General features: G+C 41.9%; 1 protein-coding gene across 3 annotated transcripts in view; it reads left to right on the top strand.

Moving 5' to 3' along the window:
* The window catches only part of LOC135506000 (serine/threonine-protein kinase BRSK2), a 169138-nt gene that overhangs the window by 109102 nt on the left and 44497 nt on the right, over positions 1–15539 (top strand). For all 3 annotated transcript variants that reach the window (XM_064925335.1, XM_064925343.1, XM_064925329.1), the window contains exons 3-6: positions 4577–4662; positions 6558–6698; positions 7129–7245; positions 14707–14740. In XM_064925335.1, the coding sequence (XP_064781407.1) occupies positions 4577–4662; positions 6558–6698; positions 7129–7245; positions 14707–14740 (378 nt within the window). The remainder of the gene's footprint in view (positions 1–4576; positions 4663–6557; positions 6699–7128; positions 7246–14706; positions 14741–15539) is intronic.

Raw genomic sequence — 15539 nt, 5'->3', positions numbered from 1 at the left:
ATGTGTGTCCAATGCGTATTTTCTATGCATATATGACTGCACATTTTTTGTGAACTTCTTCATGGTATGTAAATGCGTTCTTAATTAATGTTGATTCCCACAGGACATGAGAGAGTGTGTGAAAGTGTGAGCTTATGTGGCTTCAGGTGTACACTATCCTCGTCGCTGATGCTTGCACCTATCATTCAAATCCCTGCCGTAAACATAGCAATTTCGCTAGCACCTAGAGTTAGCATTCCGATTGTAAACTGATTTTTTTTGCTCTAACCACTAGGCTACACTGCCGCCCCAGTGTAAACGTTACTAGCACCTAGCATTAGCATACCTGTTGTAAAGGCCTTGATAGCATAGCACATCTGAGAGAGCCAGAGTGTGTGAAAGAGAGAAATAAGAGAATAAGAGAAAAGTTAGAGAGAGACAGACAGAGAAAGGGACAGGAGGAAATTGAAAAGGAAACGTTTTCATTTTGAATGCTGCTGTAAACAAGAAACTATCGCTCAGTCCCTCTCTCTCCTTCCCTCTGTCTATCACTCTCTCTCTGAATCTCTCTCTCCCTTCCTCCTTCCTTCATTCCCTGTCTGTGAGAGAAGGCAGAGAGAAGGAAGGCAAAAAGGGGGAAGCTGGCATGGCAGAGGGCTTGGTGGGGCCAGCCACTGGCCCAAAGCTTAAAGGGTTTCATTATTTATTTCCCTCTGCTCCAAGGCTCCAGCCCCGATCCCAGTGACTGAACCTTTGAAGATTGGGGGCTTTGATGGGAATATAATTACGTTTTTGTGGTTGCTTCTGTCCCCTGTGCCTCACTTTCCTAGTTCCTAACCCTCTTCCCTCGCCTCTCGTCTTGTCTGTCTTTCACCCCTCTACCCTTTCCCCCTTTCCCTGTGGGTGTGTCAGTGCCCCTTTGTTGGTATGTGGGTAAAGTTCTGGCACGCTGTCATTAGGAAAGGTAAAGTGGGTATGAAAACAGAGTACAGGATAGATCTGCTGCAAGATATCAGAGCAAGATAAACATACAACATGGGGAGGACAATGGCACACTCACATGAGGATTTCAGGACAATTGGGTACTTAAGAGAAATAGCACTTAAGGACTATATTGGGACACATCACCTTGCAGCAGCTCACAGCTGACCTAAGACAGTTAGGACCCATGGGCCATTACAAGGTATAAGTTATATATCAATAACAGTCACTAATTAATCATTACCTTACATCAATGATCAGTCTGCACAGTCATAACCTTCTTGGTTCTGCAAGAACCCCAGCTTTGAGCATTATTCAGTACTACACAAATTGATTTAATTATTTACTAGCTAACTAAATAATAACAACAAAGGTCCCTAGTAGACTGACAAGATATGATGGCTTATTAAATATAATAATATATCCCATTTAGCAGACGCTTTTGTCCAAAGCGACTTACAAGTCGGCTGGGGCCACTACTTTTACATATGGGTGGCCCCAGCAGGAATCGAACCCACGACGCTTGGCTTTGCAAGCGCCATGCTCTACCGACTGAGCCACATTACACAGAGATGGAGAAGGGGGTGGGAAAATAGACTGATAGAGGAAAAGGGACATTTATCATGGATAGATTTTAGGACTGTCCTCACATTAATCATATACCTTGCCCACGAACCGCCACTCATTTGGACTAAGAAAATAATGAATGTATTTACGTGTTGAATGCCGTTCGTTCGTCGTTTATCTCGGTCGGAACCAAGCCCTCTCGGAAAGTTGTTTCGGTTAGGCTTTCCTGTGGGCTACTTGTACATGCTCTAATTGTCAACCAGAGGTCACAATGTCCTTTTTATTTCCCCAATTTCGTGGAAACCAATTGGTAATAGTTACAGTCTTGTCTCATCGCTGCAACTCCTGTACGGACTCATGAGGTGAAGGTCGAGAGCCATGCGTCCTCCGAAACACAACCCAACCAAGCCAAACTGCTTCTTGACACAATGCACATCCAACACGGAAGCCAGCCACACTAATGTGTATGAGGAAACACTGTACACCTGGTCAGCGTGTACTGCGCCCATTTCCCACATTCCCCATGTAAGAATTATTGTTCCATTATCCACTTTTGGACATTAGAGTTTTGTTGGCAAAAGTCTTCTGGAGACAAAATTATTATTTTGGTTGATACTGAAGAGCCAAGAGAAAGTTCTCTCCTGCTTAATTTACGACCGGGTGTGAGGACTCAAAACCCCCGCTGTTCCCTCCTCCCCGCCTTTGCTGGTGGGAGAGGGTCTGGTGATTGTCAGCCATTGCCAAGCTGATCTGACCCATTGTGATCCTCACGTGAAGTCATGACAAAATATTACTGTGTGTGTATGTGTGCCACCAAATCTGCATAGAACCCAACTTTAGAATCATGCATGCACACCATGATTTCATGGGCTAATTGGCTCACTGGGTCAAGATGCCATGGGTCATGGTGCAATAGGCAGCAATGTTTAGTCCTGCCTGTGCATCCAGATGTTCCACAAACTCTCAAGCAACTCTCATACATTCTGATGCCAGGCTAGTATGACCTACTGGGTGTTGAACCCTGTGCCTCCAAACATGAAGACTTTCTTAGAACCATTGAGTTAAAACCCAACTCTGGCAGCTAACACAAGTCTCTGGAGCTCAGACAAGGTTAATAATCACACAATTGTGTAGTTCACTGAACCACCTCTGCTACACTAACGTATCAGATAACCTTTGTGTGTTCCAACATCATAGCCTAATAGTGCAGAAACAGCACTAATGATCAGCCAATGAGAAGTCCAGTCAATAGGACATTCGGTACAGAATTAACACAGGGTTATTTTGATTAGCTGGAGCAGGTATTCCCACTGATACCACTCCACTGGTTACTGATTAATGACGTTAATAACGCTTATTCAATTCAATACTGATGACTTTAGGTGTTCTTTATTGACATTTGTAGAGGGATTGGACGGCACCAGTTTTGCAATATGAAAATGAAATACCAGTTCTTTGCCAAACCCAGCTAAATATTATATAAATGTAGATGCAATCTCCACTGTACTGTAAATGCTAACCTGTGTAGATAATTGTGAATACATTGTGTTTATTGTCTGTATTTATGGTTTATGGTACCTGTGTCTTTGGCTAACAAGACAGACCCTTTAATAAAGCAATTAGAGTGAGATTTATTGAGAGAAACCGTGGCCAGCTGTCCAGCTTCACCCCTCATGTTTTCACTGATCTGGCATTTATACTGCTAGCATTCTGTAAATCCAGCTCAGCTTTCTGGACTGGAGGTGCTGTTGGTGGGGAGGGGGCACGGGGGAGGGGGGGGTATGTGTGCTGTATGTGTGTCTGTGTGCATGTGTATGTCTGTCCTCCTGAGGTTTGTACTTGGCATCTTGTTTGTAGATTTGGTCATACTGCAGCTACTGCAAGATGTTAACATATTCATCTAACTCATGTACTGTTTAGGTAATTTAATGGTTAGCAAATGTCGATCTACGTTTATAAGCATGAAGTGTACTACCCATTGAGTTGCCATTACCCCTGTAATGTGATATCTCAAAGTAGGAGTTGTAACATTGGTTTGAATCATGACGCTTTATTGACTTTGACAGTATCACACAAAATGGAGGCTGCCACACGACATTCATGATGATGTCAGTACGGGCTAACTGTTCATGGCACAAATGGTACACAAAGAGTAGCTGTTTTGTCTGGATGTTTGGAGGCAAAAAAAAATGCAGTTGACATTTTTATTATTGGTCACTAATGTGTCTTGTCATTATGTTTTTTCTTTTCTGTGACTATGTAGGCGTACTGTTTGTGAAAGAACATGACACAAATGTCTGTAGTAGCTGTACAGACCACACAGTATTTGTGAGTCACATGGTGTGTGGCCAAAATAACCCAATGTTCTATGCAAGGAACATATGTACTGTACCTTTCTATCACATCAATAAACCTACCTCAAGTTTAGCCCAAGGTCCATTGGAAAATGTTACCACATTATCAGATGGAGGCTCTGTACCTTTTTACCTTTTCCAGAGTGTGAAAACAGGTAGTTGAAATGTCCCCACCTATCTGCTGTGTCGTGGTGTATTATGATAGAGTAATATCAGATACCAGTGTGTGATTAATGAGTTAAATTTGCTGGTGTATGGTTGCGTTGTGGCAGGAGCAGGACCTTAACAAGTGGTAGGCATGTCGCTGTTCCCGCAGGCCCTGGCATGGACCCAAGCTGCCAGGCTAGACATGGGCTCTGGCACTGCCAGTCAGTCTCTTATTCCCACCACGTCTCGCTGTCTCGGTCTTTATTTTTCTCCTGTGTACTCTCCCTTTCCATTCCTCTATGTTCTCTCTTTGTGTCTGCACGTTCTCCTCTTCATTGTTCAGGCCCTAGCACCAAATGTTTTTTGTTGAGTGGGCTCCAATGTTAAAGATCTCATGGATAGTCAGTACTTACATTACATCCATCTAGGAGCTATGCAGTTTAAAAACATTTTTTTTTAGGGCCATTAAAGTATTCCATAAGGACTTTGAATCACACACTAATATTATTCATTTCTCCTAATTTTCTCTCTTTTTTCTCTTTCTGCAGGTGGAGCGAGAGATAGCCATTCTGAAGCTCATAGAGCACCCTCACGTTTTAAAGTTGCACGACGTCTACGAAAACAAGAAATATTTGTAAGTGTCCTTTCCAAAAACTATTTGGTTCACTGAAGCGCTGTAACAAATGTGCTTCCCTTAAACTGTTAAATTGCATATTTGGAGAAGCACCAATGCATAGCAACATGCTAGCAAACAAGCAAGGCAGGCTGAAAATCACTTGAGCAAACAAGAAAAATAAGCTGGAAATCACTTGAGAAATGTATTTTCCAGGGCCATTCTAACACAGGCATGTAATGTTTCATTGGGTCTCCCTCAGTTTTAGCTGCCTATTCAGAAGCCTGTGGGTTTAATGTAGATCCATATGTTATCCTATGTATTAATCTTTCCTGTGTCCCTGCTCCAATGGCTCTGCTTAATGTACTATTCAATAATTGTTAAAGTCGCCAGCGGCGACTGGTGTGGGAATTTGTTTCCCTAATATTCCGATGACACAGACGAATCGCCGACACGGACGCAAAGTGTTTGCCTCGGATACCTTTTCCCACTCACAAATCATGTGTGAATGTGTTCCTAATTTAACTAGCGTTGACAGGTCCCTTAATCTGCTAATAAATCAGGAAGTGTTGTGAGTGGGAGAGAGGGGGGTTGTGGGAATGTGGAGTATCCTGCTACAGTAGGGATACCACAGTGTGTCTTCAGTGCTTTCTCACAGATCTAGCACAGTAGCTACCGCAGAAAGTACCACAAGAGTTACCACATATACTCTCACAGTAGCAACCGCTGTAGATACAACTATAGAGGAGAAGAACTTCTATGGATCGAAGACCAATGCTCCAAATGTTAGAAATACATATTAACACTTGAGGGTGCACTAAAAGCAGTGGTTTCAGGATCAACATTAATTAATGATTGGGTGTGCCCCATTAAATAACTAAAATGTCAATATAATGTAAATGTGTAGTCAGCTTGTGCCAGCTTGAGGCTAGCTGTTCCTGGCCTTTCACTACAAGCAGTCCTCGATCTTGTAAACTAACTTTGTAATACCTATCCAGAGATACATCAAATTAAATTGTATTCGTCACATGCGCCGAACACAGTGAAATGCTTACTTACAAGCCTTTAACCAACAATGCCGTTTTAAGAAAAATAAGTGTTGAGTAAAAAATAGTTAAGTAAAAAATAACAAATAAATAGTTAAAGAGCAGCAGTAAAATAACAGTAGTGAGGCTGTATACAAGGGGTATAGTCAATGTGCAGGGCACAGGTTAGTCGAGCTGGTAAGAGGCCTTTTGGACCTAGACTTGGTGCTCCGGTATCGCTTGCCATGTGGTACTGTACAGAGAGAACAGTCTATGACTATTGTGGCTGGAGTCTTTGACAATTTTTAGGGCCTTCCTCTGACATCGCCTAGTATAGGTGTACTGGGCCATACGATCTACATCACTGCCTGGTATGGCAACTGCGGTCGGAGGCAGTCAGAATGCTCTCGATGTTGCAGCTGTAATAATTTTTGAGGATCTGAGGACCCATGCCAAGTCTTTTCAGTCTCCTGAGGGGGAATAGGCTTTGTCGTGCCCTCTTCACAATTGGTGTGTTTGGACCATGAGAGTTTGTTGGTGATGTGGACACCAAGAAACTTGAAGCTCTCAACCTTCTCCACTCCAGCCCCGTCGATGAGAATGGGGGCATGCTGGGTCCTCCTTTTCCTGTAGTCCACAATCATCTCCTTGGTCTTGATCACATTGAAGGAGAGGTTGTTATCCTGGCACCACACGGCCAGGTCTCTGACCTCCTCTCTACAGGCTGTCTCTTCGTTGTCAGTGATCAGGCCTACTGTTGTTGTGTCGTCGGCAAACGTAATGACGGTATTGGAGTCGTGCCTGGACACCTACTATAGAGATATGATGTAATATATATAATATAAGGCTCTAGTCTGTGTATCTAACGTGTGTGGTTCCCTCCCTCCCCAGGTATCTGGTGCTAGAGCACGTGTCAGGCGGTGAGCTGTTTGACTACCTGGTGAAGAAGGGAAGGTTAACGCCCAAGGAGGCCAGGAAGTTCTTCAGACAGATCATCTCAGCTCTGGATTTCTGCCACAGTCACTCCATATGGTGAGTCATTTAGCAATCAATCAATCAAAATCAATCAAATGCATCATTTTTACATCAGCAGTTATCACAAAGTGATTTGTACAGTATCCCTGCCTAGACCTGCTCCTGACACTGGACTATTGGAAAGCGGAAACATTAGCGTCTCATCAAAGGAAATTATAGTATAATGTGTATATTTTTATAGAGATTTCCTGGACAACATTCCTGGGAAATGCATAAATCCAGTCCTGTTAGACTGTCAGGTTTTCTTGTTTTCACCTCTGCTTGGTACTTGGGTAAATTATGTTTTTCTCTCTCTTTCCCTCTCCCTCTCCCTCACCCTTTCCCTCCCTCCCTCCCTCCCTCCCTCCCTCCCTCCCTCCCTCCCTCCCTCCCTCCCTCCCTCCCTCCCTCCCTCCCTCCCTCCCTCCCTCCCTCCTCCTCTCCACAGTCACAGAGATCTGAAGCCAGAGAACCTGTTGCTAGATGAGAAGAACAACATCAGGATAGCAGACTTTGGCATGGCGTCTCTGCAGGTCGGGGATAGTCTGCTGGAGACCAGCTGCGGGTGAGCCAACTGTGTGTGTGTGTGTGGGGGGGGGGCTGGGGGTGTGTGTGTGTGTGCGCGTGCGTAATGTATCATTCTTGTGCAATTTATAACTATAGGCTACATTGAGGTTTTTGTTTCATTATTTTAGGCGAAGGAAGGGGGCAAAAAAAGAGAAGGAAGGGGGCATTAAAGTAATGTTTGGGAAAGATTTGGTGAAATGGTAAAAGAGGATGAGATCAGTGTGTGATGATTGTTAAGAGTACACAAATTCGACGGTCACAAAACGGGGACTTCAAATAGACCTGTGGCACATCAAGGGAACTGTAGCCTGCTATTCAGATGAGTTAAATGGAAACTGAAATCTGGACATGACTACAGCTCTTTAACCTCTCACATAGCCTTGATATTAACTCCTGCAGAATTAGGGATTTCTTGCAGTAAAATGATAGGCTGCATCAAATTTAGGCAACATTTTGACACGTGAACAGGATTGGAGAAATACTGTACAGTGGTTCTTCCTTTAAAAGTTGCATCATACTGCAGCACACTTTGCGGGCTGCAGAATTCTATCACCATACCCAAACCGGGCACGTGCGTGAGCAAATTCATTTTGTCCCCGACACCAAACGCTATCACGACACGCAGTTTGAAATATCAAAAGAAACTCTGAACCAATTATATTTATTTGAGGACAGGTCGAAAAGCATTAAACATTTATGGAAATTTAGCTAGCTTGCTGTTGCTAACTAATTTGTCCTGGGATATAAACACTGAGTTGGTATTTTACCTGAAATGCACAAGGTCTTCTACTCCGACAATTAATCCACACATAAAATGGTCAACTGAATAATTTCTAGTCATCTCTAGTCATCTCTCCTCCTTCCAGGCTTTTTCTTCTTTGGATTTTTATTAACTTTCATAATAAAAGGTGTGTTACCATGACCGACCGACCGAAGTTCATCTTTCAATCACAAGCGTGGGTATAACCAATGAGCAGATGGCACGTGGGAATCTGCTTCTATAAGCCAATGAGGAGATAAGAGAGGCAGGACTTGCACCGCGTTCAGCATCACAAATAGAACGGACTTCTATTGTAACGCCTGGCAACGCAGATGCTTGTGCTATGATTGAATAACATGTACTGTATGTGTACATTTATTTTGCAGTGCTCGTGCACGCTACACGAGCGGTGTGGTCAGCATGTATGGCACGTTATTTAATTGTCAGCCACTGTTGCCATTAATGCTATTTAGTGGTAGTTTGACCACCAGAGGGCATCTTTGAGAAGCATTTGATAGTCTTAAATATTGACTGTACTAGAGAATTTGTAACCTTTTTTGTAAGAACATAGTTTATGGGATTGGTTTTAAGAAATGTAGCTAACTAATTTGAATAATATTATGGTGGTTCTATTCCAAGAAAAACCCTCAGAAAATATGGCGCCGTTCAACGTGACGGTCGGGAATAGGTTACAGTACTAAGAACATAACATTTCCACACCCTAATTGTAGTCTAACCAATATCTAAATGGAGATTCAGTGAAAATAAAAATCTCATTGATTTATCAGACCAGTCCCCATGCTTGTCTCAGAGCAGTGTGAAACGGTGCTGAAATAGTTGACCATACGTGGGCTATTGCTTCAAATCCTATTGCTTAATTACATTTAGAGGATTGGAGGATTATAAATGAATATTTAAGAGACATTCCTTAGGGCATTTCGTTAGGGCAAATCTGATCTGTGAGAATATCTAAAGAGGCTTTTATATAATACCAAATTAATTTATAATGATTACAATAATCGCTTTGTTTAAAAAAATAATGATATTTTGGAGATTATTTTGTTTTCAAATAACCTAAAGTGAGTGAGAAAGGCCATTCTTGAACAGGAGTGAGAGATACTATTTTGTAAATAAAGACAGTTTTATTTATTTCTGTTTTTAGAGAATCCAAAAGACCACCGCTGCCTCATGGGTCCTCGGTCGAGGCCGGCACGGGTATCAAAACAGCATCTGTAGCAACGCAGTTTTATTTTCTGCATCTTGGGAGGATGTCAATGCACAGTCAGATAGCACCTCTATAGACAATAGGCTGTCTTTATCAGCATTCTAAAAGCTGATATATTTCAAACATATGAAATATGCATCCATGCAGAACTCAAATTTGATCAGAAACATGTTGGGTCATTTTCACAACCATCTATTTTACAACTGGTCCAACTGATGTCAGTCATTTGGACATTTTGCATACAAAATCATTCCTTAAAAAAATGGTATTAAATTGTCTCCTCGGTCCCTAAATGTCTTTGCTCTGCGAAAGAAGCAGAGATAACAGAGAACGTTACCGATGTCAACTAGATTGAAGCATTCATTCTATTGACTTATGACCTTATTCTGGTGAGCAAGGGTTTCTTTAGTCTTTTAGGGCAACATATAATGGCAGAAGGGAAGTTGCATGTATACAACTATAGACGAGTTGACTAACAAATAGCCTACCAAAATGTCAGAAACATATCTAAATCAGGCAAACTAAATCCTGCACCCCATGTCAAAAAATATTTTTGTCGTTTCTGACTGTAGCCTACAACTTGACCCTCGCACCACTAGTGTTTGCGTGCGTGTCCTAAAGCCATGTGTGTATATAACAGCATGCTTGTGTTTGTTTGCACCTGTGTATGTGTGTCCGTGTGTGTGTGTGTGTGGTCAGTTAGATCTTCAGTCCAGATAACCAGGACCAGTATAGCCTACCCTGCATCTTTACAGATTAGCCAATGTAGCAATGCTAAATCTCTGTCCATCATCATCTGGAAGACTGACAGTGTGGCCCAGCACAATGTGACAGAGGAGATAAGAGCAGGAAAGGCTAACATTACAGGCTAACATGCTAACCCAGGTGAACTCTGCCGAGGGCTTAGCTTTTTGTCAACATTTCATACGCACAAACACAACTAGGCCATGACTCAACACAAATAAACAGCCAAAAAACAATAAAAAAAAAACATGTCTGCTTTGTTTTCTCAGGCAAAGTTGTGCATCTGACAAGCACGTTGGACACTGTGTGACTTTGTGTTCCAAGGTGTCCTTTTAAAGACACTGAATTCAGGCGATGGCCATGTCACGTCTCTGACCTTAAGGCCCAATTTGTGGTTGTATAATTATGCCTTTTTCCTTTCTTGTGCCCTGTTGTCACAGTGACTCATGCATGTGTTTTTGTAGGGTCACATGGGTCCAAATGCAAGGGTAGTTGCAAGGGTTGGAACTTTACTCTCAAATCACTGCACATACACAGGTAACTGCCAAAATACAGGAAACGCCAACAGTACTGTCTTAATGGGGCGTTGGGCCACCACCAGCCAGAACTTCAATGCACATTGGTATAGATGCTACAAGTGTCTAGGAACTCTATTGGAGGGATGTGACACCATTCTTCCACAAGAAATTCCATAATTCCATAATTTCATATTTTGTAGATGGTGGTGGAAAATGCTGTCTCAGGCACCGCTCCAGATTCTCCCATCAGCGTTCAATTGGGTTGAGATCTGGTGACTAATACAGCCATGGCAAATGGTTTACATCATTTTCATGTGCCCCATGTGCTCTACTCGTGCCCTACTTTTACTAAAGCACCTGCTTTCAATGGACAGATGGCGCAGTGGTCTAAGCAGAGAGCTCCTGCTCCATAGACCCTGGGTTCAATCTCAGCTCCGAGCATTCTTTTGTGGGTAGCAGGTAGCCCAACGGTTGGAGTGTTGGGCCATTAACCGAAATGTCGCTAGCTCGATTCCCGGGTGGACACATCGACAGTCTGCCGATGTGCCCTTGAGCAAGGCACATAGACTTATTTGCTCCAGGGTCGCTGCTGATAATAGCTGACCCTGGCCATCACCCCATTCTCCTGAAAAGTTTTACAAATCAGACCCTAGGCAACACAGTGACTAGGGTCTTGTTTCAATCATGGACTCTTTTGGCATACAGGAACTATATCACTGCCATATGCTACTGCTCTATCTGCTTCAGTTCCTCTATGCCAAAATAGTCCATCATTGAAACCAGACCCTAGTCACTGTGTTGCCTTAGTGTTGGGTCTTCAAGACGACCATCTGAGGTTGTCTCAGGGGGAGTTGGGATATGCAAAAAAAAAACATTTCTAATTAACACTTGTGCATGTGTAAGATAGGACAAATATAAGTACCCACTAAATTCTTATTAATTATTTATTATATACATTGTATCCCTCATTTTCTCAAGTGTTTCCATTGTTTTGGCAGTTACCGGTACAGTTTATAATTAGCTGAATATAGAAATAAAGATTGCATACCCTAAAAGGTGGCATGACGACAATGGAAACATCTAAACTTTTATCCTTGCTTCATAGACGTATAATATCACTCTCACAGAGTGATAGATCCTTCTCTCCTTTGCCCTCAGGCCAACGTTCGTAAACATATTATGAAATATTATCTTTATCAGATAAAATGACTGTACTTTACACGGACAAATTGAGGAATACTTCATTTAACGTACCTAATGTAAAAAACATTGAGCATTAAATATCGTTTAGAGACAACTAAGGACAAGTTGCTCTAAACAATGTGTTAAAAAAAGTGTTGGTTTATAATTATTTTGGGGTTTGCATGCTCTGACAGTGCTCTGTTTGACTAGGGCAAATTGACTGGTTTTGCATATATTACCATAATTCAATTTGACTGGCAATCAGGAAGCTTGTGTTTACAGAATGTACATGTGTGTGTGTCTCCTTGCGTGTGTGTTGCGTTGAGAAGAAGGCAGACACACGGAAACACTCTTGTCAGTGTGTCAAAGTAACTCTGTCTTTATATAATGAATAACACAGTACACAGAACACAAACGGACCAGATACTTAATACACACACTGCTTGCACGCGTAATAGAAATACAGGCGTATGTAATGTTAGATGGTAAGATTGATGAGAGGAAGGGAAGGACAAGGAGGGAGTGTACATCCAATGTTAAACACACAGCCATGTGTTGATACTGTAACAATCACACCGCTGTCGTACCTCTTCTAAAGGATGAGGTAATCTTCCTATTCATGAATGATCTTCCTACTAACTAAGAATGCAAAACGCAAATATACAGTGAAGTATGTTCAAAACACAGTTATTTAAGTCGCATGACAATTACATTATGACAAGGTGCATAGGTCTTGCATAGAATTCAGTACACTCAGTAGAGTGTCGGTTCATCTTTTACACAATGTATGCACATAATCAAAGCACAAAACAGTGACTGAGATGCATTTGGGCAGTCCAAAAATCTATTTAGTTCAGTAGCTGACTAAACAATGAACTTATCTGAACTTCTGAACTTATCATAGTGCATTTATATTTGTATTTATTAGGTCAGCAGCATTCTTCATGGAGTCCAAACACATTAAGTCACTTACATTATGCATAAAACAAAAGGCATCATATAACATTATTACACCACTACATATCTTCAATAGAACATGTATTATACCACCATACAACATTATTACAATGTACATGTGTGTAGAGTGCGTGTGCTAGCACATATGTGCATATGCGTGTGTCTGTACCTGTGTGTGTGTGTCTCTTCACAGTCCCCACTGTTCCATAAGATGTTTTTTCATCTGTTTAAGTGTGTGCTTCTGCTAATAGAGCTGATACAATAGGTGGTACAGTTGAAGTCGGAAGTTTACATACACCTAAGACATGCATTTAAACTCAGTTTTTCACAATTCCTGATATTTAATCCTAGTAACAATTCTCTGCCTTAGGTCAGTTAGGATCACCACTTTCTTTTAAGAATGTGAAATGTCAGAATAATAGTAGAGAGAATGATTTATTTCAGCTTTTATTTCTTTCATCACATTCCCAGTGGGTCAGATGTTTACATACACTCAATTATTATTTGGTAGCATTGCCTTTAAATTGTTTAACTTGGGTCAATCATTTCAGGTTGCCTTCCACAAGCTTCCCACAATATGTTGGGTGAATTTTGGCCCGTTCCTCCTGTCAGAGCTGGTGTTACTGAGTCAGGTTTGTAGGCCCACTTGCACATGCTTTTTCAGTTCTGCCCACAAATTTTCTATGGGATTGAGGTCAGGGCTTTGTGATGGCCACTCCAATACCTCGACTTTGTTGTCCTTAAGCTATTTTGCCACAACTTTGGAAGTATGCTTGGGGTCATTGTCCATTTGGAAGACCCATTTGCGACCAAGCTTTAACTTCCTGACTGATGTCTTGAGATGTTGCTTCAATATATCCACATAATTTTCATTCCTCATGACGTCATCTATTTTGTAAAGTGCACCAGTCCCTCCTGCAGCAAGCACCCCCACAACATGATGCTGCCACCCCTGTGCTTCACGGTTGGGATGTTGTTCTTCGGCTTGCAAGACTCCCCCTTTTTCCTCCAAACATAACGATGGTCATTATGGCCAAACAGTTCAATTTTTGCTTCATCAGACCAGAGGACATTTCTCCAAAGTACGATCTTTGTCCCCATGTGCAGCTGCAAACTGGCTTTTTTATGGTGGTTTTGGAGCAGTGGCTTCTTCCTTGCTGAGCGGCCTTTCAGGTTATGTTGATATATGGACTCATTTTACTGTGGATATAGATACTTTCGTACTTGTTTCCTCCAGCATCTTCACAAGGTCCTTTGGTGTTATTCTGGGATTTGCACCTTTCGCACCAAAGTACATTAATCTCTAGGAGACAGAATGTGTCTCCTTCCTGAGCAGAATGACGGCTGCGTGGTCCCATACTATTGTTTGTACAGATGAACGGGGTACCTTCAGGTGTTTGGAAATTGCTCCCAAGGATGAACTTGACTTGTGGAGGTGTACCATGTTTTTCTGAGGTCTTGGCTGATTTCTTTTGATTTTCCCATGATGTCAAGCAAAGAGGCACTGAGTTTGAAGGTATGCCTTGAAATACATCCACAGGTACATCTCCAATTGACTCAAATTATGTCAATTAGCCTATCAGAAGCTTCTAAAGCCACAACATAATTTTCTGGAATTTTCCAAGCTGTTTAAAGCCACAGTCAACTTGGTGTATGTGAACTTCAGACCCACTGGAATTGTGATAAAGTGAATTATAAGTGAAATAATCTGTCTGTAAACAATTGTTGGAATAGTTACTTGTGTCATGCATAAAGTAGATGTTCTAACTGACTTTCCAAAGTCATAGTTTGTTAACAAGAAATGTGTGGAGTGGTTGAAAAACAAGTTTTAATGACTCCAACCTAAGTATATTCCTTCCACCTATTTGGGACATTTGCAGCAGTCATGCAGTCCTCAAGTTAACTCTCCTTACGTTCAGAACAGTGTGCGTATGAGTATGCGTTTGTGACTTCATGTAATGTGTGTGCACGTGTTCTGGTAACTGTGTTTTATTGGATGTGTGTTTGTGTATGTAAAACACAGTGTGTGTGCATTGCCTTGTGTAAAGCTGTTGTGCGTATCTCTCTTGACAGATCTCCTCACTATGCCTGCCCAGAGGTCATAAGGGTAAGTGCACTCGCTCACCACCTCTCTCTCTCTCTCTCATTCTATTTCTCAGTGCTGTATTTCTCTTTTTCTCTCTATTTTCTGTCTCTTTTCTCTCCCTCGCTCTCTATTTCTCGGTGCTGTATTTCTCTTTTATTCTCTCTATTTTCTGTCTCTTTTCTGTCTCTTTTCTCTCTCTCTCTCTCTCTCTCTCTCTCTCTCTCTCTCTCTCTCTCTCTCTCTCTCTCTCTCTCTCTCTCTCTCTCTCTCTCTCTCTCTCTCTCTCTCCCTCCCATAATGGCATCACAGAACAGGCCCCTTTAGCCCATCTAACCATTCACTTTATAATGCTCTACTCTCAGCTCTGTGTACAATGAACTGTCTCTCAGCCCTTCACCCCTCAAGCTGTGGCAATGCCACACAGCCACGTGTTGTGTCATCACAAGTCGTCTGATATAAGCAGTGCAGCTGTGAATCAGGTGTATGCCGTGTGGATATGTGCCTGCATTGTCAAGTAAGGGTTTTGTTGGACGGTTGGACGGTGTCAAATCAAATCAAATGTTATTTGTCACATGCGCCGAATACAACAGTTGTGGTAGACCTTAGAGTGAAATGCTTACTTCCAAGAAAAATACATGTTAAGTGAAAAATAGATAAGTAAAAAATTACAAATAAAAGTAACAAATAATTCAAGAACAGCAGTAAAATAACAATAGTGAGGCTATATACAGGGGGTACCGGTACAGAGTCAATGCGTGGGGGCAAAGGTTAGTAGAGGTAATTGAGATAGTATGTACATGTAGGTAGAGTTAAAGTGACT

This window comes from Oncorhynchus masou, chromosome 2 (genome assembly GCF_036934945.1).
Source record: "Oncorhynchus masou masou isolate Uvic2021 chromosome 2, UVic_Omas_1.1, whole genome shotgun sequence".
Taxonomy (NCBI): Eukaryota; Metazoa; Chordata; class Actinopteri; order Salmoniformes; family Salmonidae; genus Oncorhynchus; species Oncorhynchus masou.
The sequence above is the reverse complement of the archived record's forward strand: the minus strand, read 5'-3'. Positions and strand labels throughout refer to the sequence as shown.